The sequence below is a fragment of the Pollicipes pollicipes genome, unplaced genomic scaffold, assembly GCF_011947565.3.
Source record: "Pollicipes pollicipes isolate AB1234 unplaced genomic scaffold, Ppol_2.1 Scaffold_4219;HRSCAF=4965_pilon_pilon_pilon, whole genome shotgun sequence".
Taxonomy (NCBI): Eukaryota; Metazoa; Arthropoda; class Thecostraca; order Pollicipedomorpha; family Pollicipedidae; genus Pollicipes; species Pollicipes pollicipes.
Window position 1 is genome coordinate 21,384,177 of NW_023596448.1, and position 24,206 is coordinate 21,408,382.

The 24,206-nt window shown below is 56.0% G+C and overlaps 1 protein-coding gene across 1 annotated transcript; it reads left to right on the forward strand.

Moving 5' to 3' along the window:
• The first annotated feature begins 547 nt into the window (after positions 1–547).
• On the forward strand, positions 548–21,207 carry LOC119095988 (major facilitator superfamily domain-containing protein 12). Its single transcript, XM_037218855.1, has 10 exons — positions 548–627; positions 4,185–4,376; positions 6,221–6,322; positions 6,918–7,125; positions 9,286–9,484; positions 12,353–12,586; positions 13,697–13,834; positions 14,681–14,955; positions 15,657–15,784; positions 20,697–21,207. Exons 1-10 carry the CDS (start codon positions 606–608, stop codon positions 20,924–20,926), a joined length of 1,728 nt encoding a protein of 575 aa, XP_037074750.1. The 5' UTR covers positions 548–605; the 3' UTR covers positions 20,927–21,207.
• Positions 21,208–24,206: the final 2,999 nt, after the last annotated feature.

The following is a 24,206-nucleotide window of genomic DNA, read 5'->3' on the forward strand; positions in this document are numbered from 1 at the left end:
TTCCGGCTTGTGCCCCAGCTGAAGCAGCCCGGTCCAGACTGCGCGTATCACGTCTTAGATCCAGTCCCGCATTGTCTCTGAAAGCGAGGACCGAATGTCATGAACTGGACCAAAACGACGAATCGCGCTGGACGCTGCAGCCGCCAGCTGTCAGCTGGTACAGCTGGTACCCCGCTGCAGCCGCCAGCTGTCAGCTGGTACAGCTGGTACCCCGCTGCAGCCGTCAGCTGCCATCGGGGTACGGAGACCCTGGCCGCGGGCGTCCAACGCTGCGCCCCTGATCGGGCCAGATCCAGGTGCCAGGTGCCAGTCGCTGTCCCGACCGGATTTCTCCTCCGGTCGGCCGGGGGACAGAGCCGCGGCGAGCGGGCGGCCGGCGCCGGGCCTCCCGTCAGCTGGCTGCGCTTAGCCCGGCGCCGCACGGCGAGCCGGGCCGCCGGGCTGGCGTGGCGCTACCGGCGGCGGCCCTGGCCGCTCACCAGTTTTTCGTGCTTGTTTTGGGCGGCGGGCGGCGGCGCTGCGAGCAGCTCGGGCAGTCGTGAGCGCGGCGGCGGGCGGCCGCAGTGAGCACCTGCTGCGACCCTCGGGGCTCCGGCGCAGGGAAGATGGCGGGCGGCAAGCCCGGCGGTGAGTGATCTCCTGGGCGGGGATGCGAGACGCTCGGTGACGGCAGAGTGGCCTCATAGGCTGCGTTGCGAGGCGGTTAGTGAGGGCGATCATTCTGGAAGATGGCGGCAGCGCCAATTGATGCGCCTTCGACTCGCTGAGACCGCCTTGGGTCTCTTCCTGTGGCAGGTACAGCTGGCTGAATGCACAGCTCACCTTCGTCCCGTAGAGCAGATCAACGATCAGCACAGGCCACGCGCGTGCAGTTGCAGGCAGACGATGCATATCGCTAATATACCGCTCGTAGTTTCTATGTTCTGCGCCGACATTCTTTGTGCAACTCCGTTGCCCATCGTCGTGATTGGCAGTTGGGTAAGTCCAGACAGCGGCAGACGGCTCTCGAATGCCGGTATTTAAGATCGATTTTCTGGAATACTGAAAACAGCTGCGACCAAAACATGCATGTGTTTTGCAAGCGAGCACGCCCCACTGCCGCTTGGCGTTTGGTTAGCGTGACGTCATCGGCACGTCACCATTGACCCAAGGCGGAGCAGCAGGGCGGGGTCATGCTTCCACTTCGTATGAATTCCAGCAGTAACCCTATCGGTTATTAGTGAAAAGCCTTGAGTTTTAAACAGGCTGTGGCCCCACTTCTTGAGAGGTTGCCAGGCCCCGTGATGAGTGACGGATATCATTGCTGCAGGGCTGCCAGTCCGGCGATAAATTCCCAAGTTGGAGAATTTCTCAAACCAGTTGAGGACGAGTGAACATGCCAGTTGGCGATCGGTGGTCAAATGAATGTCATCGTTGCATACTGATTAAATATGGCTTGTGGTCTCGCGGTTTTCCTCTTAATATTTCACTAGACAAGAATATGTCGCTGGCTTTGCCTTCAGAGTGCATGCTTGCTGTCTTGCTACCTACTCTGAGCCCACTGTTCAGCACTGGAATTCCAGTTCAACCGATAGCTTTTCTTCCGACTTTTGTACCAGACGGGATTTACGAAGGGGTATTTTTTTTATGCCGCACAGCGCTAGCACACGGTCCCATAGTGTCATGATGACCCTCCCTGGGCAAATGCAAGCTGACCACATGTAATGGTTTGGGCCCCAACAGTTTGCTTTACTCATGTAATTGGGGATTCGAACTCGGTGCTGTGGAACTAGAGCTGAGGTTTCGAACCCGGTGCTGTGGGACTAGAGCTGACGACTCGAACCCGGTGCTGTGGGACTAGAGCTGAGGTTTCGAACCCGGTGCTGTGGGACTAGAGCTGACGACTCGAACCCGGTGCCGTGGGATTAGGGCCGAAGATTTGCAGCATTTTGGATTGGAATCATAGGGTAGTAGACTCGGATTCGACAGTCGAAAATATGATTCATGCACAGAAACCTCGAGCTCATACAACATGACAGGGAGAACGGGCGTCCCAGTCGGGTGCAGAAACCGACATATGCATATTGCATCTGGCTTATCCTAAAGAAATGTATTCATCTCGTCATTTTTTTATTCGGATCAGGTGCATCCGCATTCCATGTGGACATGGGGCTCTTAAGTAACTATGTCAGAATCAACAAAAACCTGCTTGTCAGTTGTAGAGAACGGGAAACACAGATAGAGGGTGAGCCGTGAAGATGAAGTCCATTTAATTGCCCGGCTCAGGGCAGAAGCTGACCCCGACAGTCGGGCAGTGTCAGGGCGGGGAGCTGACTCCGACAGCCCGGCAGTGTCAAGGACCGCTGTCCGGCGAAGCTGTGCAAGCTTTTTCGGGAATTTTTTTTCAAGGTCACCCAGGCATCCATGACGCTATAACCATTCGTCATTCGCCATGACGTCATTCAGATTTTGCCAACCCAATAGCCATGGAGTGATCAAGGCCACGCAAAATATAATTGTTGAGTCGGTCATATCTGGTGATTGTGAGCGCGATTTCCAGATATAACGGCCGCCCATTGGCTCTCAATTTATGTTGTGAAAGGTACGATGACACCATCAAACAATGCCGCATCGAGGAGCAAATTTGCGAAATAGAGGAATCGTGTTTTCTAGAGCTGTCTTTTCCACTTGAAGGATGCTGATTATGAGTTATGAGTTTGTATTATGAGTATGAGTTATGAGTGAGCTTATTTCATCACACCTGATGTTTACTTTACTATCTTCAAATGTGGAACATTTCCTTTAAACGCCCACATATGCACGTCCCCGCGTACGAAAGCGTACACAGCTGTCATTTTAAACAGCCACTGAAGTAAAATAGCTCGAGCGGTTGGCGCTGGTGGCCTCTGGGCTGGTATCGCACCATCACTGTCACTGCTCGCTAACATGTACGCGGCTCTCACGGCTGGAGGTGGAGGAAGTGGCGCTTAAATAGTGAATTCATTATTTTAAACACGCTGAAGGCTGAGAATTAAGGTCCAGGATTGTTCAGATGTTTGAGAGACAGGAAAACATTGCTTTGCAGACGCGGGGCTCTACGACGTTTATTGCAGAGGTCTAAAAACTTGCTTATTGGGCAACACCAGTTGGGGCCATTCTGTGACGCTGCAAAAACCCCAAGAGTGTGAGTAGCATTGTCAAGAGCAAGTCCAGCATCGTGAGCTGCATCCTGTGAGTTTTCAACACAGGGGCGCGTTGAAAAAAGTTCTCTTTCCTCTCCGCGGGCGTGATCGAGCCGTGCCGTCGAGTGTTTGAGCGAATCCTCACCCAAACGAATTCGGTGCCCGGTTTCATTTTTCGGAGACAGCAATAACACGATATCACTTCCTACGAGGTCAGTTTAAAACAAATAACATTTAAAAGAGGAAATGGTTATCAAAATTTTTAACAGACCGTTATTGTGTAAATAAGGAAATGAACGGCCCACTTTTGTCACGATGTTGCACACAGCTAGATGAAAAGCGTCAAATATGGCAGTGGACGTCACAATAGTCTCCCGCGAACCTTAGCTCTTGCTCACAACGCGCTCATCCTTAAACCAGATGTGCGTGCGTGCGTGAGGTATGCGCGCCATTGCGCAGCGGGCTTCGTCGGGAGTCGGAGCGCTTGGCGAGGGATATCAGAATGGTAGATAAAAGATCCTGTCCACCCGTGCTTGTTTGTCCATTGATGGGCATGGACAGGATGGATGGATGGTGAAACCAATTGTCGGGAAGGTTAGAAAACCCTCCCAGTAGAAAACAGCTTTTAGGTACTGTGTATGGAATATAACTCAACCATAAACATTCCAAAAGTTAACCTTGAGAGCCTGTTGTCTTGAATGGGCTGTGGAGACAGACTGCGGACCCAAAAAGGAAGCTGGGAGACAGTCCAGTGTACTTTTCGACCTCGTGTTTATTGCATGTTCTGTGTACATGCCTCTCCATTGAAAATATGTATCTTCCCCACCAGCGAGGCCGTGGATCTCCGACGAGGCCGTCCATTCCCAATGAACATCTGACTGTGGCGTCTTCCTCCCCCAATGAAGGCCCAGCCGTGCCTCTCCCTGGTGGGGTGCGCATCAGTGCCCCCCCCCCCTCCCCAGCGAGCGTCTGATGCTGCCATCCCTCTCCGGCGAGCGTGTGTGACTCCGTCTCTCTCGGCAGCCTCGGCGTTGTGGTACGTGCCGGGCTTCATGATGCGGATCCGGGGATGGAAGCTGGCCTACGGCGTGGGCCACTTCCTCAACGACATCTGCGCCACCGTCTGGTTCTCCTATACGCTGCTGTTCTTCCAGCGGGTCCTGTGCTTCCCCAGCAGCCTGGCCGGCATCATCGTCCTCACCGGACAGGTCAGGGGTCACCGACCATAGGTCACCGGTCACAGGTCACTGTTCACAAGCCCCAGGTCCACCAGTCACAAGTCCTAGGTTCACCGGTCACAAGTCTCAGGTCATCGGTTCACAAGTCCCAGTCACCGGTCACAAGTCCTAGATCACGGGGCACGAGTTCCCAGGGTCCACCGGGTCACAAGTCCCAGGTCACCGGTCACAGTCCTAGATCACGGGGCACGAGTCCCAGGTCACCGGTCACAAGTCCCAGGTCACCGGTCACAAGTCCTAGATCACGGGGCACGAGTCCCAGGTCATCGGTCACAAGTCCCAGGTCACCGGTCACAAGTCCTAGATCACGGGGCACGAGTCCCAGGTCAACCGGTCACAAGTCCCAGGTCACCGGTCACAGTCCTAGATCACGGGCACGAGTCCCAGGTCACCGGTCACAAGTCCCAGGTCACCGGTCACAAGTCCTAGATCACGGGGCACGAGTCCAGGTCACCGGTCACAGTCCCAGGTCACCGGTCCACAAGTCCTAGATCACGGGGCACGAGTCCCAGGTCACCGGTCACAAGTCCCAGGTCACCGGTCAACAAGTCCTAGATCACGGGGCACGAGTCCCAGGTCACCGGTCACAAGTTCCCCAGGTCACGGTCACAAGTCCTAGATCACGGGGCACGAGTCCCAGGTCACCGGTCACAAGTCCCAGGTCACCGGTCACAAGTCCTAGATCACGGGGCACGAGTCCCAGGTCAACGGTCACAAGTCCCAGGTCACCGGTCACAAGTCCTAGATCACGGGGCACGAGTCCCAGGTCACCGTCACAAGTCCCAGGTCACCGGTCATAAGTCCATGCTCACCAGTCATATATCTCGGGTCCACGGTCACACAAGTCTTCAGGTCACCGATCACTAGTCACAGGTCACCAGTCACAGGCCATAAGTTACAGGTTACAGGCCGCCGACCACGGGTCACTGGGTCACCGGCCATCGGTGGCGTCGCGGTGAGGTGGGGTCCGTAGGCTGAGGGAGCGCGTGACGCTCATCATCGTCATCAATCATCATCGACACTCACGTGAACGAGTCTTTACCAGACGTTCACTGGCTGTTGACATTGGCTGTACGCCGCAGGCCGGCTTGCCCATTGGAACTGGGTGGTGATGATTGAGTTTTCAGGCTCGCCGACTGCGGTGGTCCGTTTTCGTGATATAAGCAGGCGCGTGGTTAAGCTAGTGTTTCTTCAGCATTATGTTTTTGGAGTTGTCCTGGCAATGATCGCTCCTCCAATGTGGTGCTGTATGTGGTACTGCAGGCGCTGTCCTGTGGTGTATCCTGTGTCACCCGTCTGTGCGCGTACCTGGTCCGACCGACCCGCGTACCCTGTTTGACCAGTTTGACCGTTCCCTGTATGCCGTCCGACCCACCTGCATGTCATGTCCCACCCAGGCTGTATGTCCGGTCTGAATCGTCGATCCGCCTGAGCCGTCTGACCTGCCTGACCCTCGACCCGTGAGAGAGTGAGGGGAAAGAGCGAGGGAAGAGAGGGGGGAGAGAGAGGGTGAAAGAGAGATAGAGAGGTGTAGGATGAAGAGAGAGGAGACAAGAGAGAGGAGAGAGAGAGAGAGAGAGAGAGAGAGAGAGAGCCAAGAGAGAGAGAGAGAGAGAGAGAAGAGAGGACGAGAGAAGAGAGAGAGCTAGACGTATGGCGAGAGAGACGATAGAGAGAGAGCAGAGAGAGATAAGAGCATTGAGAAAGGAAGAGACTCGAGAGAGATAGAGACTCAGACAGAGAGAGAGACGGTATCATTTTTAAAACATGGTATATTTTTTGGAAACCGCCTGACCCGCGCCCGCGTCCGCTGCGCCGCAGTGGCCGACTGCATCTCCACGGTGTTTGTGGGGCTCATGGCCGACAAGGAGATTCAGTGGGCCATCTGCAGATACGGAAAACGGAAAGTCTGGCACATTATCGGTACGTGGCCGCCCCGCTGCGCTCCTGGGAATGATCGGCTCTTGTCTCGGTGCCACGCACACGCACGCGCGCGCGTTATCGGCGGGTATTGGAGAATGCTGGTGCGCGGATTCGGGCCTAGTGTTGTGACAACTCGGGCTGTTATGAAATGCTGGGTGTGATATGCGTGTGCCATGGCGTACGACGTCTCTTATTTACCTACGTGGTGGCGTCTCGTTAATCTGGCCAAGCAGGAATAAATTCCGCCCACGAAGTACAGCAGTGTACCTGCCGTAGAGATAATGACCAAAGGCATATGTTGGACAGCTTGGATCTCTGCATCCTAATCAGAGATCTAAGCACCGGCCTGGGTCGGATTCACTGACAGGGGGCGGTCCAACTTTATGTTGGTAGAACCAGGTTTTCCTATGTGGCTCGTTGCGCATAAGTTGGATACCATTGCGCCGACAAAAGCACTTAGAGGCCTTTCGCAATGTTCAAAGCGTCTTCTGTGTAATACTCGACACCCGGTGTTGCCCGATGGTGCCCGGATGGTTGTATGAAGGGGGTCTCATGTGCGCCTACTACAGCTGATTGTGTCCACCGACTCCTCCAGGTACCGTGTGCGTCATCTGCACCTTTCCCCTCATCTTCAACAAGTGCATGGGCTGCGACGACTCGCCCAAGCTGGTGCAGCTGTGGTACTTCGTGGCGTTCGTGGTGGTGTTCCAGTTCGGCTGGGCGTCTGTGCAGATCTCGCATCTCTCGCTTATTCCATCGCTCACGACCAACCAGCGCGAGCGGACCGAGCTCAACGCGCTGAGGTAAGAGGGGCGACCTGGCGCCCCCCCCCCCCCCTGCCACCCCTCTGACTCCCTGTGGCGGCCGCTTGGTGGGGTTGAACGACCTGAGCACACTGTCATGTGACATTTTTAGTGTTCTAGGCCGTTCTCAATGTGAAAAAGTCCATTTAAGCCAAATCATTCGCCCAGAATTAGGACAGTGCCTGTCAACCACATCCACAGTACAGTGTGTGTTTACTACAAAACCGTGTCCAAACACGGCCGTCATGGCTGCCTTGCGTGCCAGACTCGCAGCCCACGCACCAGATATCCCAGAAAGCACACGCTGCATCTCCAGGAGCGTAGCCACAACCGGGTCGGGCCGCGGCGGTCGCTCTCCGCACTGTGCGTCGGGCAGTTCTTCGACAGACTCGGAGGACGCTCGGCGGGCCCCACTACGCCCCGGCAGTCCCGCCAGGCTGGTCACTGGCATGAGCCAAGCGCTCCGCTCAACGTTGCAAGTCACTCGGTTATGCCATGCCCACCGTCTGCAATTTTTATCTCAGTTGGGCCAAGTGGAATCCTGATTGTCCAATTCACACCCTTGTCGTAGGAAATCCCGGGCAAACCTACCGTGACTTGCTCGAGATACGGGTGCGTGTGTCACACAGGAGGGCATATCACCGCATATCATCACCCACCCCAGGGCATCGAGTGCTATGTGGCCTCACCCTTTTAATCCACCGCGTGCATGCGTCCTTGAACCGACAAAAAAACGCCGGCGAGTGGCCAGGAGTCCACCTCAAACACCATGACACTGAGAAGCTGCCCTTGCACGGTGTTGCGCAATAGGAGGGGCCTCGGCATTGGCGGCCAATCCGCGGTCTCTGTTCCGGCCGGGGCGCTCTGCCGGACCGGAGCCGCCTCGGTGGCGCCCTGTCAGACCAGAGCCACCTTGGTGGCGCCCTGTCGGATCGGAGCCGCCTTGGTGGCGCCCTATCGGACAGGAGCCGCCTCGGTGGCGCCCTGTTTGGTACTGGAGCCGCCTTGGTGGCGCCCTGTCGGACAGGAGCCGCCTCGGTGGCGCTCTGTTTGGTACTGGAGCCCCCTCGGTGGCTCTGCCGGACCGGAGCCACCTTGGTGGCGCCCTGTCGGACCGGAGCCGCCTCGGTGGCGCCCTGTCGGACCAGAGTCGCCTTGGTGGCGCCCTGTCGGACCGGAGCCGCTTCGGTGACGCCCTGCCGGACCGGAGCCACCTTGGTGGCGCTCTGCCGAACCAAAGTCACCTTCGGTGGGGCCCTGTCGGACCGGAGCCACCTTGGTGGCGCTCTGCCGGATCGGAGCCGCCTCGGTGACGCCCCGTCGGACCGGAGCCGCCTCGGTGGCGCAATGTTGGACTGGAGCCGCCTCGGTGGCATTCGGAGCAGCCGGCTGTTATTCCATATGATTGCGGAAAGCAGTACAGCACCTGCGCGGCACGACTGGCACCGTCGTCGTGCAGGGCTGGGAAGCAGGACTAGCGGCAGGGAGGCGGTTCCTTCCAAGCGGTGTCCTGGCCCCTCCGGCGCAATCTATCCGAGAGGTCCCAACGCTAGTGCGCACGGCGCTCCCGCACGTCCTCAGATAATCGAGAGCAGGCGGAATTTAATCAAAGTTATATTTGATGACAAAATGGATAGGAATGAGTTACCATTGATAATTGAATTGACAGGGATATTTGCAGCGGTGGGACCGCCCGGCTGCGGCGTCCACCGGCCGGCCGGTGTCCGTGTACGGGCGCGCACGTCTGCGAGGACTCCTTCTGGTGGGCTGCCTGGGCTCAGCTGACCGCTCTGTCGGCGCGGACAGCTGACTGTGCGGGGCTTGGTCCGGGCCCGGGCTGGGGCCCTTGTAGGCGCGGTCTGCAGCTGATGTTTTGACCGATGGAGGCTGACGTGTGACCTGGTCTGTGAGACACCTCCCCTCGAGGCTCGTGCGCGGTTTGATGCACTGTATGTGCCTAGTCGGTGTTCCTTGTGAGGGTGGCTGTGTACGTGAGGTACATTTTGCGTGAGGCTTGGTCTTTGCCTTCCCCCGACAGGAGGCTCATACCTCTGCTGACCGTAGGTTCGTCCCCTCTCCGTTCCTCGTGTCGCCCCCTCTCCGCGTCTTCCGCTGCCTAGCCTGACCTCCTGACCTCCCAACTTCCTCACCGCGCCGCAGGTACGGGTTCACGGTCACGGCCAACATCCTGGTGTACATCGTGGCCTGGGTAGTGCTCGGCACAGTGGCCGCGGACGACAGCGGCGGTGACGGTCCCAACAGCACCGGCAACGGCACCGCCCCCGCCAACGCCAGCTCGAAGGCCGGCAACAGCACCACCAGCTCCGGCATCGGGCCGAGCGACGCGCCCCATTTCAAGGTGAGCTCGCCCGCAGACGAGGACACTGGCTGGCTGAACGTCCTGCCTCGCCGAGGACGGGAGAGACTGTGTGTGCGTGCGAGCCTACGTCCGTGCGTGCGTGCGTGCGTGCGTGCGTGCGTGCGTGCGTGCGTGCGTGCGTGCGTGCTTGCGTGCGTGCGTGCGTGCGGTGTGGTGTGGTGTGGTGTGTGTGTCCTGCCGGCCGGTACGGTCAGTCACTGCGGCCGTAATTGCGCCAAAATGGTCGCGTATGCCACTGTGCCCCGAAACGCTAAACACAGATGACGGTCACTCCCACTGAGCTAGAGAAATACGATCCCATACCTCGTCCTCGTCCCTGCGGCTGACAGGAAGTATCGTATTGTGTAAACGTTTGATGTGATCGCGATCAAAACATGAACTGATGGCTACGACCGTTTCTGAACAAAATGGTAAGACGCTCGGAAAATATCCGAAAACAAGGCTCCAGAAAATTCCTCAATAAGGCTGTCCTCAGGAGATGGAGGAGTTGTAATCGACTGTGAGTAAGTGTCGTGTTTTGCATAAGAAAAGCCAGACAGGACGCCCGTTTGCCCTTCTGCTGTGACACGATCATGCCTCTCTTTCCTTCAACCGTGCGAAAGGCAAATAAATCATGGCAATGATGGCGCCCCTGGGCCCCCACTTCTGCCTGTCCGGCTCGCATCGGCGGCTCTCGAGCCGGGTGCTCGAGCGTTATCTGCGGAGCGCGGCGCGTCCGCCCCGCTCCCGGACCGAGAGCATGGCAGATTGGGCAGCCGTGACCCTGGCCAGTGAGGGCACCCGCGGAAGGCTTCAGGCGCTGCTGAGGGGCGTCGAGGGGAGGCCGCTGTCGGTGGTTGTCGCACTTCACTGTCGGCGGTTGTCGCACTTCACTGTCGTTCCAGCTGGTAGACGCATGATAATTACCGGTAGTTGTTGTTGGTGCTGTGCCTAACGCATGATAATTACCGGTAGTTGTTGTTGGTGCTGTGCCTAACGCAGGATTGTCTGTGTCAGGACTATCGACCTGAGAAGATTGAATTCACTTCCCATCCACGACGAGGAGTCGCTTTCTTACGTCTTCTCGTAGACGGCATAAAAATCAAAATATTGTTAATGTTCTTCAATCCAGTGCTACTGGGTGAATACCACCGGTTGCTCTCCAGAAATGGGCGTCCATTTTAAAAACGTCACGTTGTGAGTGGAGAGGGAAGCATTTGGCCGTTTGACCTACCAGCATAGATAAAAGTTTCAGTTTTGTGTGAGACGTTTGCCTTCTGTGTGCGTCATGACGTCACTTGCAATGGTGTCGAATCGAGATGGGCCGATGAGATGGAGCCGGTTTCCACTTCATCATGCACCCCTGGAATCCTTGCTGCTGGCAAGCCATTGCCGAACAGTCTCTGCCTAGTCCTAAGTGCACATAGGTGCGGCTGGGGCTGGCGAGGTGTCATGAGGCTGACGCTGTCCGAAACTAACGACGGTGAGCAGCTACTGTCAACGGACAGCGGTAGACACGCTCTCTTTGGACCCCAAGAGGACTTCAAGACGACTGTTGCCCCCGGGCGGCGCTGCCAGTGTTCGATGCCGCTTTTCGATTATTGTTGGAAGTTTTAAACTCTGTACCTGCGTTTTGAGCCGCGCCTGGCACAAAAATACTTCGAGGCGGTGACAAACTACACATTTCCGCCCTTCGCGCCTGACTGGTTGCCTGCCAACCTACTGGGTGGGGCCGCGGGGGCCCCCCCCCCCCCCCAGGCTGAGTGCTGAGATGAGTGTGTCTGCCTGACTAAGAGGACCGAACAAGTAAGCTCTTTGTATCAGTCCATGATATCGTGTTCGAGCGCCACGGCATTTGTCCTTCGTAACAGATTATTATGTCGCCGACTGAGGCGCGCCGGATGTGCCTCATGGCGTCATACCCGACGTAATCTGTTACGTAAGGTGGACCCAGCTAGCGCGTGCGAGCGCGCTGGGTCAGGGTGCAGGCAGACACCGACAGTAAGCCACCATAAGCCGCTATGGGCCGTAAAAGCCGCTCGCTCCCCTGAGTCAGGTGGCTGAAAAGGACGCTTGTCTGGAAGCTACACATATGTAGAGTGTGGGGAGCGGTATGAGTTGTAGTTTTTTGAAACGTGTGTTGTACATTGCAACGTTATGTTTTTGAAAAGACAATTTCGGTAGAGCATTACAATTGTCGTTACAAAATGTATCAATACAAGTGTAAAAGGCACTTGTAATCATCGTGGAATGAATGGGCCATTTGAAACCAGTAGTTCACGGAGAAGGCAATAGTGTCTCTCTAGTTATTACAGCCGTGTGAACAGAACTGTAGTTAATGTTCGCGTCATCGTCTCTTGACTATGTCACAGCGCACTTACATCATCCCACCGGCAACCGCGGCCGATAACGACGCGCGTGTGTTTGATCAGGATATATCTTGTGCGGTTGTGTGGTCAGGTTAGATCTCTAAACCGCAGCGTGTTCAGATTCCGCATTTTACAGCCCGCGGGTTGTGTTAGGGAGGGGATGGGGTTTGAATGTGACTGATTCACCCGGTTCGTCCGGTGACGCAGCCCGCCCTGTGGTGGGTGTTGGAGTGCGAAGTTGCACGGCCCGGTCTCGAGATCATCTACGGGTCAGCACCCACCGCCAGGTCACTCCCACGCTCCGTGATCCAGTGCTCCCCGGAGTGTGACGTCCCAGAAGATGTTGCACTTGAAGATGATGTATGATGTATGAAGATGATGTATGCGATACTCGCCCCCATTGTCCATTCCGCTGGGCGAGGCGGCAGTGTCGCTGCCGAGCATGGCCCCACACCGTGACCGTGCCGCCGCCCTGCTGACGCCGCCTCTCCGCCGCCAGCTGATCGTGCTGTCGACGATGGGGGTGGGCGTGGTGACGTCGCTGCTCTTCCACATCTTCACCAAGGAGCCGGCGTCGCCGGCGCTGGAGCCGGCGCCGACAGCGGGCGCCGGCTCCCTGGAGCCCCACCAGCGGCCCCACCCGTCCACCATCCGCGAGTGGCTGAGACGCACCGAGTTCTGGATGCTCAGCATCGTGTACATGAGCGTCCGGCTCTACGTGAACCTGTCCATGGTGAGTCGGCCTCGGTGCCATGGGCATCGGGCAGGGCGGCTAACTGGTGCGGGGGCTGCCCTCCCCCCCCCCCCACCGACAGCATCGGCAGGCTAAAAGATATGAATATCGTATTGGGGAGGGCAGGTGTTATTTTACGGTTAGTTGTGCGTTGCCAGGATGGAAGCTAAAATCGCATTCCCGCTGTTCGTGAAAAAAAATAGAATAGGTGTGTAAAATTTTGGGATCTGACGTTCGTACGGACGGATTCATTGTTCGGACTGATCGTCTTCATCCTCGTCAGTCTTGACTGTCCTCGTCCTCCTCATTGGTGTTACTCAGCTTTGTCGTCCTCGTCATGTTCTCATTTATTTTCGTCCCCGGCGTTGGTGTAACTGTTCACACGGCGTTTGCGTTGTGCGACGTGTGAACAAAACCATCAGCGACGAGTACAATCGCCTGAGCCCGTGTTTCATCTGCACGCGACAGAAGTTCGGTCGCCCCTGTCTCTGAAGTGATGACTCGACATTGGTGGAGGACGAGGGTTTCACTGTGTACCTAAGATGTGTTGTGTACCCTTTGAAGTGGCCAAGACTGGGTGGGTTATCCTGCAGTGGCTATCCTGTGTAGTACCTGGCCGACAGGGCTAGGGGCGCAGTCAAACACAATGGGAACCTTGCGGCGGGCAATTCGGATGTAGCCTTTCTCCGTTCTCCTGCCGATTGAGGTGGTCGTGCTTCTTTGAGCAGCATATAATATAACATAACATATAACATAATAAAACAGCATACAACATAACATATATATATATATATATATATATATATATATATATATATATATACCACAAAGCATCCACCTCTATGCCAACCAGAGGTCAGTTTTTTGCCCAAAACACTTTTTTGAGGTTGTCACTTTGGACGTCCCGGGAGTTAAATCACTGTAGGTCCTACGCAATGTTTCACGGTCGTTGTTGGATAGCGGAGCTACAAGTGTAGCATCACTGATTATTACCTCAGGTAAGTGCTTTGTTTTTGGAAGAGCGAACCTTTGTCGGGCAAAGCTCTGCACCTACACTGACGACCGCGTTGTTCTCCACCAGATGCATAACCCTGTGCTGTTTTCCACCAGACATACATAACTCTGTATCTGCACGACTACCTGAAGGCCCCGAAAACGTCGGTGGCTATCTTCCCGCTGATCATGTACATCGGCGGCTTCTTCGGTTCCGTGGGCATCAAGCTGCTGAACCACCAGCTGGGCAGACGGGTGAGACAGGCTCCCCTCAGCCCCTGGACCCCTTTTCAGCCTGCTTTAGCTCCATCCCCACCAGCTCCCCTCAGCCCCTGGGTCTCCTTCAACCCACAGCCACTTCACCCGCCAGCTCCCCTCAACCCCCTCGGCCCCCTCAACCCTCCTCGGGCCCCCTACCCCCATCTCCTTTCAGCCTTCGTAGCCCTCTTCAGTCCCCCCACTCCAGCGGTGTCTGTCAGGCAGGTGCGGGATGTCTGCTGAGAATGTTTCACGATAGCATGGCGTTGCTCGTGGTTTTGTTACCCTTTGGGCCGTTTTGGGTCTACGTGGAAGCCGGCGATGGCGTTGCTTTGTTCGTGGCGTTGGCATGCTCTCTAGTGAATCATTTTTGATGTCTTTATTTGCTTTCATCATTTTTGACGTGTTGTTTCGATCTCATCATCGTTGACGCGCTGTTTTGTATGGATTGGCCGCGAGCGTAGCGTAACCAGGGGCTAAAAAATCGTTGACTTACGCGGTGCGTGTGGAGGATATATTGTCAAGGATACTCAGGGTCTGTTAAAGCTGTCGAGCTTTCAGCGGCGGCACCAGCTACCCCTCAGCCGATGTCAGTCCCCCCCCCCCACGTCTTGCTCCACCTCCCTTATCCTTCACCCTCCTCCAACCCCGTTCGCACCTGTCCTCCGGCAGCCCCCTGCCCACATCAGTAACCTCCTTGCAGCTTCTCCGCGCCCGCGTCAGCTATGTCTGCAGTCTGCAGTCTTCTCTGCAGTCTCCCTCTGTGCGCACCTATCTCTCTGCGTCCCTCCCACCTCGCTTCGTCTGGCTCCAGCCTCACCGCTCGGCCGCCGTCGCCGGCAGATATCACTCGGCATCGGCGCCGTGCTGGGCATCATCGCCTGCGCCGGCATCTTCTTCGGCTCGGGCAGCGTATTCGAGCAGTACGTGGTGTACGGCATCGCCGTCATCCTCGGCATGGGCGGCAGCATCATGCTGGTGACGACGCTCGCCGCCACGTCGGACATCATCGGCACCAGCGTCAAGGGCGCCTTCGTCTACGGCGCGCTCAGCTTTTCCGACAAGCTCTCCAACGGCTTGGTGGTCGAGATCATTCAGAACATCATGTCTTGCACGGCGTGAGTGGACATTGGTGTTAACCGTTTCCGTTGCCGTCACTTGCTTCCTGTCCGTCCCTTGCATCTGACTGCCGGCGCGTTAGTTCGGCTGGTAACCTACCTGTGCTTGCCTGATCACCTATGACTGTCCCTGTGCCTCATTAGGCATAGTGTCAAGCAAGCTTTTGTCACCCGCGCACAATAAGCAACATGCAATGGTATGTGCGTTCTTCCGTCCCGGTACTCTGGTGTGTATTTCGCTGCTTGTGTGTCCCTGTGTCCCATTTCCTCCTCGTGCGGGCCATTTCCTGCATTTCCGAGTATGTTCCCTGCTTAATACGATATACTTCCTTGTGCCTAGTCCTGCTTTGCCTGTGATTTTTTTGTATAGCCTTCTCCTCCGTCTCCACTGAGCCACGTGTCGCCGCGCGTCTCTGTATGCTGTCCCCCTCCCTCCCCCCCCCCCCCCCCCCCCAGTTGGCGGATCCGTGCAGACACATGCTCTGACCCGTGCTGACCTCATGTTGACCGCGTGATGACCGCGCGCTAAGTCGTCCCTGGCCTCATGCCACGTCATATCGGCCCCGTGTGGACCCAATGCTAATCTCACACCAACCCCGTGCTGACCCCATGCTGACCCCGTGTTGACCCCACGCTGACCCTGGGTTGACCCCGCGCTGACCCGTCCCTTTGAACCCACGCCGACTCTCCGTTGCCGGCAGTGAGAACGAGGATGCGTGCGGCGAGCTGTACAAGTACGTGCTGGTGGTGATGTGCGGCGGCACCTCCGTCCTCGTGCTGCTCATCATCGTCTTCTACCGCTCGACGGCGCTCTGGCACCCACGCGAGGGTAAGCGTTCGGCCTTGCCCGAGCGGAGGACGGGCAACGGCCGCCCGCCCGAGCGAGGCATACCGTCCAGCCTTCCCGGGTCCGCGCTGGGGTGGTCAGTGTTGAGAACGTCCGCGTTTGTCTGCGCATGCGCCGTCTGGTAGCTACCGTTCGTGGCCGTGGTAGTGCATTAGGCCGGGTCGTCAAAGCATATTTTCAAAAGTCTGGCAGGAACTGAGTTCTGACTCGATGAGGTATCCTTGAAAAAGAATTTAAAGCTTTGATGCCCCTGAAGTTTCGCTGTGATGTCCGTTCAGATTCAAAATAACTTTTTCTTTCCATTTTTGTATTTTGTCTTAAAGTGGTGCCCTTCGTTTCCAGCGTTACAGCCGCACATTAAAACCAGTTTGCGTATGACTCAATATATTTACAATTTTATCATTCAGAACCACACAGATATGCTCTGACATGGATACGCCATGTTAACCTATGTGAGAGCCGCGTGTATACTTGCTCAATGCTTATAATGCAGTGATATACCTGAATATACCTTATACTGATATGCAGTAAATTAAGTTGTTTCACAACATTGTTTCCCTGGCATCAACCTGTAATGTACAGGGTGTATATATATATATATATATATATATATATATATATATATATATATATATATACTCGTTGTGAGTGGTATAATGGGTGCAGTGGGTCTAAAATTATCATTATCAATCAACAATACCTTATACCTCCGGTGAAAAAGGTATGATTCGGTCAGGTCAGTTCAAAACAACGTTACAAACTGTCGGCCGTGGTGGATATTTGACCCCGGCCCCGTTTCATGGTGATGCGCGCGGCTTCGGGGATGCAGGTCACTTGTGAGCCTGCCAGTTTGTGCTGCGAGCTGCCGTGATACCACTCAAAGCCTGGGTTGTCGTAAATGGCGGCACTGAGACGCCAGGAAATCATACGCCGCAAGCGATTCGGGATTTGGAGCCCATCCCATGTTTCCACACATGATAATGCATGACCGTATCCTGCTGCGGGCTCGTAATACATGTCATGAGCTCATTCAATTCAATCTCCAGGCCATCCCAGGATGCGCCAATTGTTTGCAACATCCACTGACTCCGTGCAGGGTGTAGAGTGTAGACATCTCACGCCCGATGACTCCATGTTTCTTTGTGGATTTCCATGTTTAAAGCTCACTGAGTTGCGAGCAGCGTCTGCAAGACGTGCGTATCTGGTCAACCTGGTTACCCGCAGGTTCTTATGTCGACCAGATACGCGCGGTATGTAGATGAAGTTCACAACCTAGTTGCCTTTTGTGAGCTTCATGTTTCCGCCTTGTCGGCTTTGTTGGGCCTCTGTGTTTTGTGTTTGTGTGTGTCTGCCACCTCTACCAGCATTAAGCGCGCGCGTTGTCTCCTTGATGTCGGTCTCCTTCCCCTGCCATGCGCGCGACCTCAGAATGACAGACCCATGGACGCCCAGCCGACTACCCGAGGACACCGGTACCTGAGAGGTCAACCATCCTTATGACATGTCCCGTTCCTTGTGCCGGGTCGTTACTCGTGTGCTGTTCCTTGTCCCGGGTCGTTACCCGTTTCCCGTCGCTTGTCCCGTGTCGTCGCCCGTATGCTGTTCCCTGTCCCGTGTCGCGACGCTTAGCTTCCGTGGCGTCTGTGGGTCGGGCGCGTGTCGGTGGGTGACCGGGCCGGCTGTCCCTCCCGCTAGATGACCCGCTGTTCGGCGGCGGCGACGACGACCGGCCGGCCTCCGAGCGGACGCGCCTCCTCGACAGCAGCAGCGGGTCCAGCAGCCCCTCCTCGCTGGTCTGCTGACCGCCGGCCGGCCGTTGGGTGTCTGCTGGGTCGCCGGGCGCCACCGCACGTAGAGCTCGTGCCGGGCCGCGCCCAGCGCCGCTGTGTCGGCGGCGCCGCCTCGCTGACCGAGGCGCGAGCTGGGGCTTCCCGGTGTGGTGTGACGCCTGAACTCGGTCCCGCTGAGCCGACTGGCCTCGGCCGGCGACTCGCTTCCCCACGGCAGGGCCGCTGCCGGCGCGCTGTGAGGGAGGCCCGTAAACTGTGATAACCTCGTCTTGTCCGGGTGCTACATTCCACAGACCGATTCGTCTGCGTAGCTATGTGCCAGAGTGGTGGATGGTGCCTGTACTTCCTAGCAGTGTGAATGGTGCCCGCCCTGTCGGTGTGGGTGGGCTGGAGCCGAACCGTTGTGTCGCGCTCGGTCGCTGTCGTCCGTCCCCGCAGAAGTGCGCCTTGCCGACCCCCACACCTACGTGGGCGCCACATCCCCGAGCCGGCCGCCAGGCAGCCGGGTATATGTTTATCCAGACTGTCGGGCCGGTTTTGTTCCCGGCTGACCATGAACCCTTAAGTCACTGTACCCTCGCAGGCGTCACCTCGGGCACCTTGTAACGGTGACGCCCTATTGTGTCGCCGATGGTGTTTTACCGCGCTCACCCTGCGTGTTTTACATTGACGCGGGCGCTGGCATGTTCCACGTGTTGTTGCCGTCTAAGTGCGTTTGGCTTTGTGTGCGGCAGGTTCGACTTTTGAATATCTGGTGTTTTTCATGTGATGACTTCTGATGCTTCCCATTAGAGGACGCGCTTTATAATGGCGTCAGAGGCGTGCCTGCCCGGTGTTAGTGGTTATTCGCCAACGGTAATGTATGGTCATGCCCAGTCACGATAGAGACCTGACGTTTGAGTTCATATAACACGGAATACATGGAATTTATGCGTCTGAGGTATTGTGAACGGCGCCCAACGACTGAGTTGTGGGTAGCACGCGTTAAATGTGCGAAGCTCGCCGCATTATGCACGTGAATATGAACCACAACGTCACGGTTAACTGGTCGTGTCATAAGACATTCGTGCCAAATTTTTGGCATAGGACGGGAATCGCAATATGTGTCTGATCGCCAGAGAGAAAACTCGGGGTAGACATAGAGAACCCGTCCTTTGAAAACCGAATCTGATCGCGGGGTAGACTGACGGCAGCGCTGTCATCAAGATATGTCTGTTATAAAGATAACGTCTGCCTCGCTTGTGGCAGCGCTGTGTGGGGGCCAGCTTCCTACTGGTGGCGGCTCCTGGCTGGGCTGCGCGGCCGCTGTGTGTGCTCTCTGCATGTGTGTGCGCGCACGCTGTGCTATCTCTGAAGTGGGGTGGCTCGGCGGCCGGGGTGCCAAGGCCGGCGGATGCCCCGGCTGTCGGCGGCGCGCGGCGTTAGTGGCGCCCATCTGGCGCCTCCCCGGGAGTTGAGCTCAGACGTATCAGTCTCGATGACCTCATGGCGTTGGGCCCCAAGCACTGTTTTTTTCAGCTTTGTTTTTTAATCCGCTTAGATTGGTGTTGTGCGATATCTGTGACCCTGGGGAACGTTTTCTTCGACGGACCACTTCATTCACATTGGTCAGTTCAGACCCACAAGTGGCTTTGGTTTTGTCGTTCGCGTTATCAAAACTGCGCACATCGCTAGTCTGTTTGATTCATTGTCCGCGCAGAGCATAAAGTATTAGTCATCACAGCGTGTCATGCATGTTTGTTCGTCCTGTGATTACAGCGATTACTTCTACGACGCATCAAACTGGGGCCCGGACACCTGTTCAGCAAAGTAATTGCTTGAAATCGGGTTTGCCTGGGTTTTTCGCTTGGGGTTTTAGCTAAGTCGACAAGTAACCGAATACGAGTATGCCGTGCCCCGATTCCATGCTTCTGGAGTGAGTCGTGTTTGCTAAACATTCCCCAAGCATTTGCCCTCGTGCTAACCACACCCAGGCACCTATTTCCCGCTGGTCCTGTCCCTCCCCTTTCCAGTGGTGCCACGTGCCACGAGGTGTCACGAGGTTACGCCACCTTCAGCAGTGTTTTGTGTTTCAAAGAAACTCCCAACAGTGGGATCCTGCTAACAGCATCCCACCACGACAGTTGTGATACTGACTGCATGTTAACCCCCTTGTTCTGCTGACCACACCTCAACCACCCGTGTTCTACTGACGACACCTCTACCATCCGTGTTCTGCTGATGACACCTCAACCCCCTTGTTCTGCTGACCACACCTCAGCCACCCATGATCTGCTGACGACACCTTTACCATCCGTGTTCTGCTGATGACACCTCAACCCCCGTGTTCTGCTGACCACACCTTAACCACGCGTGTTCTGCTTACATGCCCTAACCGTCCGTGTTCTGCTGACCGCGCCTTAACCACCCGTGTTCTGCTTACATGCCCTAACCGTCCGTGTTCTGCTGACCACACCTTAACCAACCGTGATCTGCTGACCTTACCTGAACCCCCATGTTCTGCTGATCACGCTTTAACCCCCGTGTTCTGCCGACCACACCTTAACCCCCGTGCTCTGCTAACCACAACTTAAACCCGTGTTCTGCTAACCACACCTTAACCCCCGTATTCCGCTGACCACACCTTAAACCCCACGTTCTGCTGACCACGCTCTAACCGCCTGTGTTCTGCTAACCACACCCTAACCCCGTGTTTTGCTGACCACACCATAACCCTCCGCTTTCTGCTGGCCACAGATCACACACAGGCCTGACAGTTCCAGCATTGGTTTCCGGCTCTCCCCAACCCGCCAGCCGTGTTTTGCTTACGGCACCTGCAGCAATGATACTCTGCCGATATCACAGCAGAATTGATGTCCTGCTTACTGCACAAGGTGCCGGTAGTGTTCGCTGTCAACCACACAGTAGCAGAGCTCTGCTAATCTTACCCACGGTCATTACCTCGCCATCCCGCTGTCACCGGTATCCCGCTGCCCATACATAATCCGCAAGTCGCGGTGCGCCCCGCCGTACCCCTCACCCAGCTCGGCCCCACGCGATCACCCGCACCGTTAGGCGGTTGACACACCACGTGACCGCCGTGTGACCGGCCGCGTGGGTCGCAGGTGGGAAGAACAAGCGCGGAGCCCTGCCCGACACCAGCAGCCGGCTCTCGCTGACCGAGAAGTGGGAGAGCGCCGGCAGCAGGCGGGTGTCCGCCGTCAGTCGGCGGCGCGCCTCCTCCATCCCCGAGGGCGTGCTCTTCGACGGCCCTCTGCCCGCGCTCGACTTGCACTCGCTGCACGAGGACGAGGGGGAGGCCACAGCCGCGCCTGACTGCACGCAACACATGTGAGGGCCGCGCGCCGGGCTGCGCGGCAGGGACGGCGGCGCCGCTGTCGGCGCGGCGGGAGGTGGACAGTGGCGGTGGAGAGCAGCGCGTGGACTGTTTGTGGGGAGCGGGGTCCATGAGGAAGCGTGCACATGCCGAGCGCTGGCCTCAGCAGTGCGGCGTCGGGGTGCCCAGTGCCTGTGGGCTGGTCCCAGCTGAGTGCTCTGAGCGCTGGCTCAGTCGGCGGCGATGCCGCGTGCTACCTCAGCGCCCCGATGCTCGTCCCAGCGACCGCGCGCCCGCGCGCACCCGGACCGTGGTGCGCGCGGCCCGGGCGCGCGAGGTGCGCGAGCGGCGCCGCTGCCGGCGATGCGCGGCGCCGTCCGGTCGGACGGCCGCAGGGCCCCACAGCCGGGACTTCCGCCACTCGACGCGTGTCGGCTGCGCCAAGAGTGCTGTCAACATGGTGCGCGCATTGCGCCGGCTGGCAGCTGATATAGCGAACCGGCTGACCCCGCCGTCGTGCGTTGGAATTTCAGCGTTATCGGTCGACCACGGGCCCTCGCGCCGCGCCTCGTGAAAGGAATCGTCCCATCAGGTGACCTCCGGAGGTCATACGACTATTTTTTATTAATAAAGCTCGCCTTGCTATTGACCTTTGTGCTGGTCGAGGTCAAGAGGACGCTGATCATCGGTTGGGCCACGACATTACAACGCTGTCTGGCGCCGCGGGTCGAGTGGGTCACGTCTAGCGTTGCCGCGGGCCGGCTCTGTGCAGCTGAGCCATCTTACCGCGGTGATGAAAAGAAACGAGTTGTCTTGCCGAAAATATATGGGGCTCACTATCCCGGGAGTTCACTATCCCGAAGTTCACTAACACCTATTGACGAACATGTCAGGTCATCATTAGACTCTGTTATGAGTATGATCGACGTTTCGAGGTGGTGACCTTGATCACAAGTGGTCAAGGTTGTGCAAAAAGTCGGATACGATGCTAGGACACATGAAGGAGACCACTGAAAAACGCCTCCAGAGACAGCAGCGCGTCCACATGCAAGAACTGACCAACCATATGCGAGCAGGAATACCGCCTGCCTTCAGATTCATCCGCTCGTGCGGGGTGGGTTCGAGTCACTTTAGGCGCTCGTTATTTGCCCTCGACAGGTATGGCCTGCGGCCGGTGGCGGCAGTCGCAGTAAAGGTCAGATGAGGTCAGCGGGCAGGGCGGACCGTGCCGAGCACTGCGGTACGTTCAGCTCTCGCCACCAAATTTTGTCGTTGACATGTAATTGCGTGATCAGATGGTACGGGTCAGAACTAACACAACAAGCATTGCTTAGCGTGGGTTCTGATCCCAGGAATCCATCCATTCAACAACAGGTTCGAATTCAATCTTTGAAAGAAAAAAACCGTTGAGAGGGGCGTGCGCAAGGGCTTAGCGTATACTATTTCTTTTAACACTTCCCCACGCATTCTTTAAGCCAAATTGAGAAAGTCGGATATCCAGTCATTCCGTCAGCCAGAGAAACAGTGCGTGGTATAACTTAACACCCAGAGACACCTGCTCACAGAGAGCATACGCGGCGTGGAAGACAAGCACATGAACGGAGCATGCCCAGTGAACGCCTTTAAACGGTAAATTTTAACGCCGGTTTAAAACAATGCGGCCTCAACATATTACCATCGCGGCACATCCGTGTTCTTCGTACCAGGCTAAACGCACAAACGCCAACGTGGAGCGTGATCCGAGTGGCTTGTAAGCTAAGATGCATTTAAGGCGAGTAGCGTGCTAGTTGTTGATTTGAACACTGATGTCCTGTAAGCAGCTGCCGCCTATCCTTGTACTCGGTATGGGTCATCTTAGCCTTCCCAGTCGCCCATCCGCGGTTCGGAGAGCCCTTAGGACAATGCCGTGTATCGGGCATTAGGGTATGGGAACCTGAATGATTGCACTGATGTCCCCGGTAGGTGTATTTAGGATCCGCGCGGATCGGGTGTTCGAGGCCGTTCCGCTAACCATTCCTGTTTCGAGTAGTTCTCCGCATAGTATTGTATGTTTTGAGTAAGGATTTAGACGTTTGAAGGGCTGATTATTTTAGTATGTTTCTGGGGTAGTCGGCAAAGATGAGAACTACTTTCCAACCTTCATTCCCTCAGATTTTTTATTATTTCTGTGTGATCGTACACTTACGTCAATCAATACTTTCTTGAAATGCCGAGCTTTTTCATTATATATCCTAATTTGATTAGGTTATAGGTAATAGACCATAGCTCTATATCGATAAAGCTAGACCAGATTAGAGTTCTGGATGTCTTTCTTTAGCTAGCATTTTCTGGTATATTCAATGTACATCATTTCTAGCTCTGGATGTCTTTCTTTAGCTAGCATTTCCTGGTATATTTAATGTACATCATTTCTAGCTCTGGATGTTTTTCTTTAGCTAGCATTTCCTGGTATATTTAATGTACATCATTTCTGCATAAGGACCGACAACGCCGAAACACCAGTGCAATGTCTTTCTTGCTTTCATCAGGGACTCTCACACGGCACACTGGGTAACCTAGCGCGAAGAAATACATCAGATCCAGCCCATAGATCCAGACCCAGACCTTGTGGGCGCCCTGCGCTACCGGCACTGGTGAAATCCAGCCTTCAGGCTGACCTGGTGACACCGACCGCGTGCCGTTCAACCAGCAGACCACAGCCAGCATATGTACCCATGCCGTACGGAGCGTGCCAGCCGTGACCAGTGGAATTTCATGCATTTTATAATTATTACGTCATCGACGCACGACGCCACGTCCCTTAGATGGAGCGCCAGCATCTGCATCGGCCATATTACTGCTCAGGGGTCATATCCACCCGGTCATCACGCCTGAACGGTGTACCCAAATGGGTCGAACCTTATTGCGCGGCTTCACCAAACACCGGCCGGTGGCAACGCGGCGAAGCGTCGGGCGCTGCGAAAGCGTGTCGAAGGCAGTATTGCGTAAGTCAAATGTTTTCCCTGTGAGCTGCGGGACTACGCACGAGGTATGAGCCGAGCTAGGTGTCGAAATTTCATATGAAATGTAACCGAAAAATTAGGGATTTGCCATTTTCTTACTGGAAGATGCCGGTTCTTGCAACCTTGCCGGCCACAATCCAGCCTGCTTCAATTTCTGTCAAATAACACTCAAGACACTTTCAGGATTATCGAACAGTGAACATGAATAGCTCCAAAGCAAGGAGAGCGGCCTTTCAAACCACAGTTAACCGTTTGAATGAACTGAGCCGGTGAAAGACTACATGCTTCTTAAAATC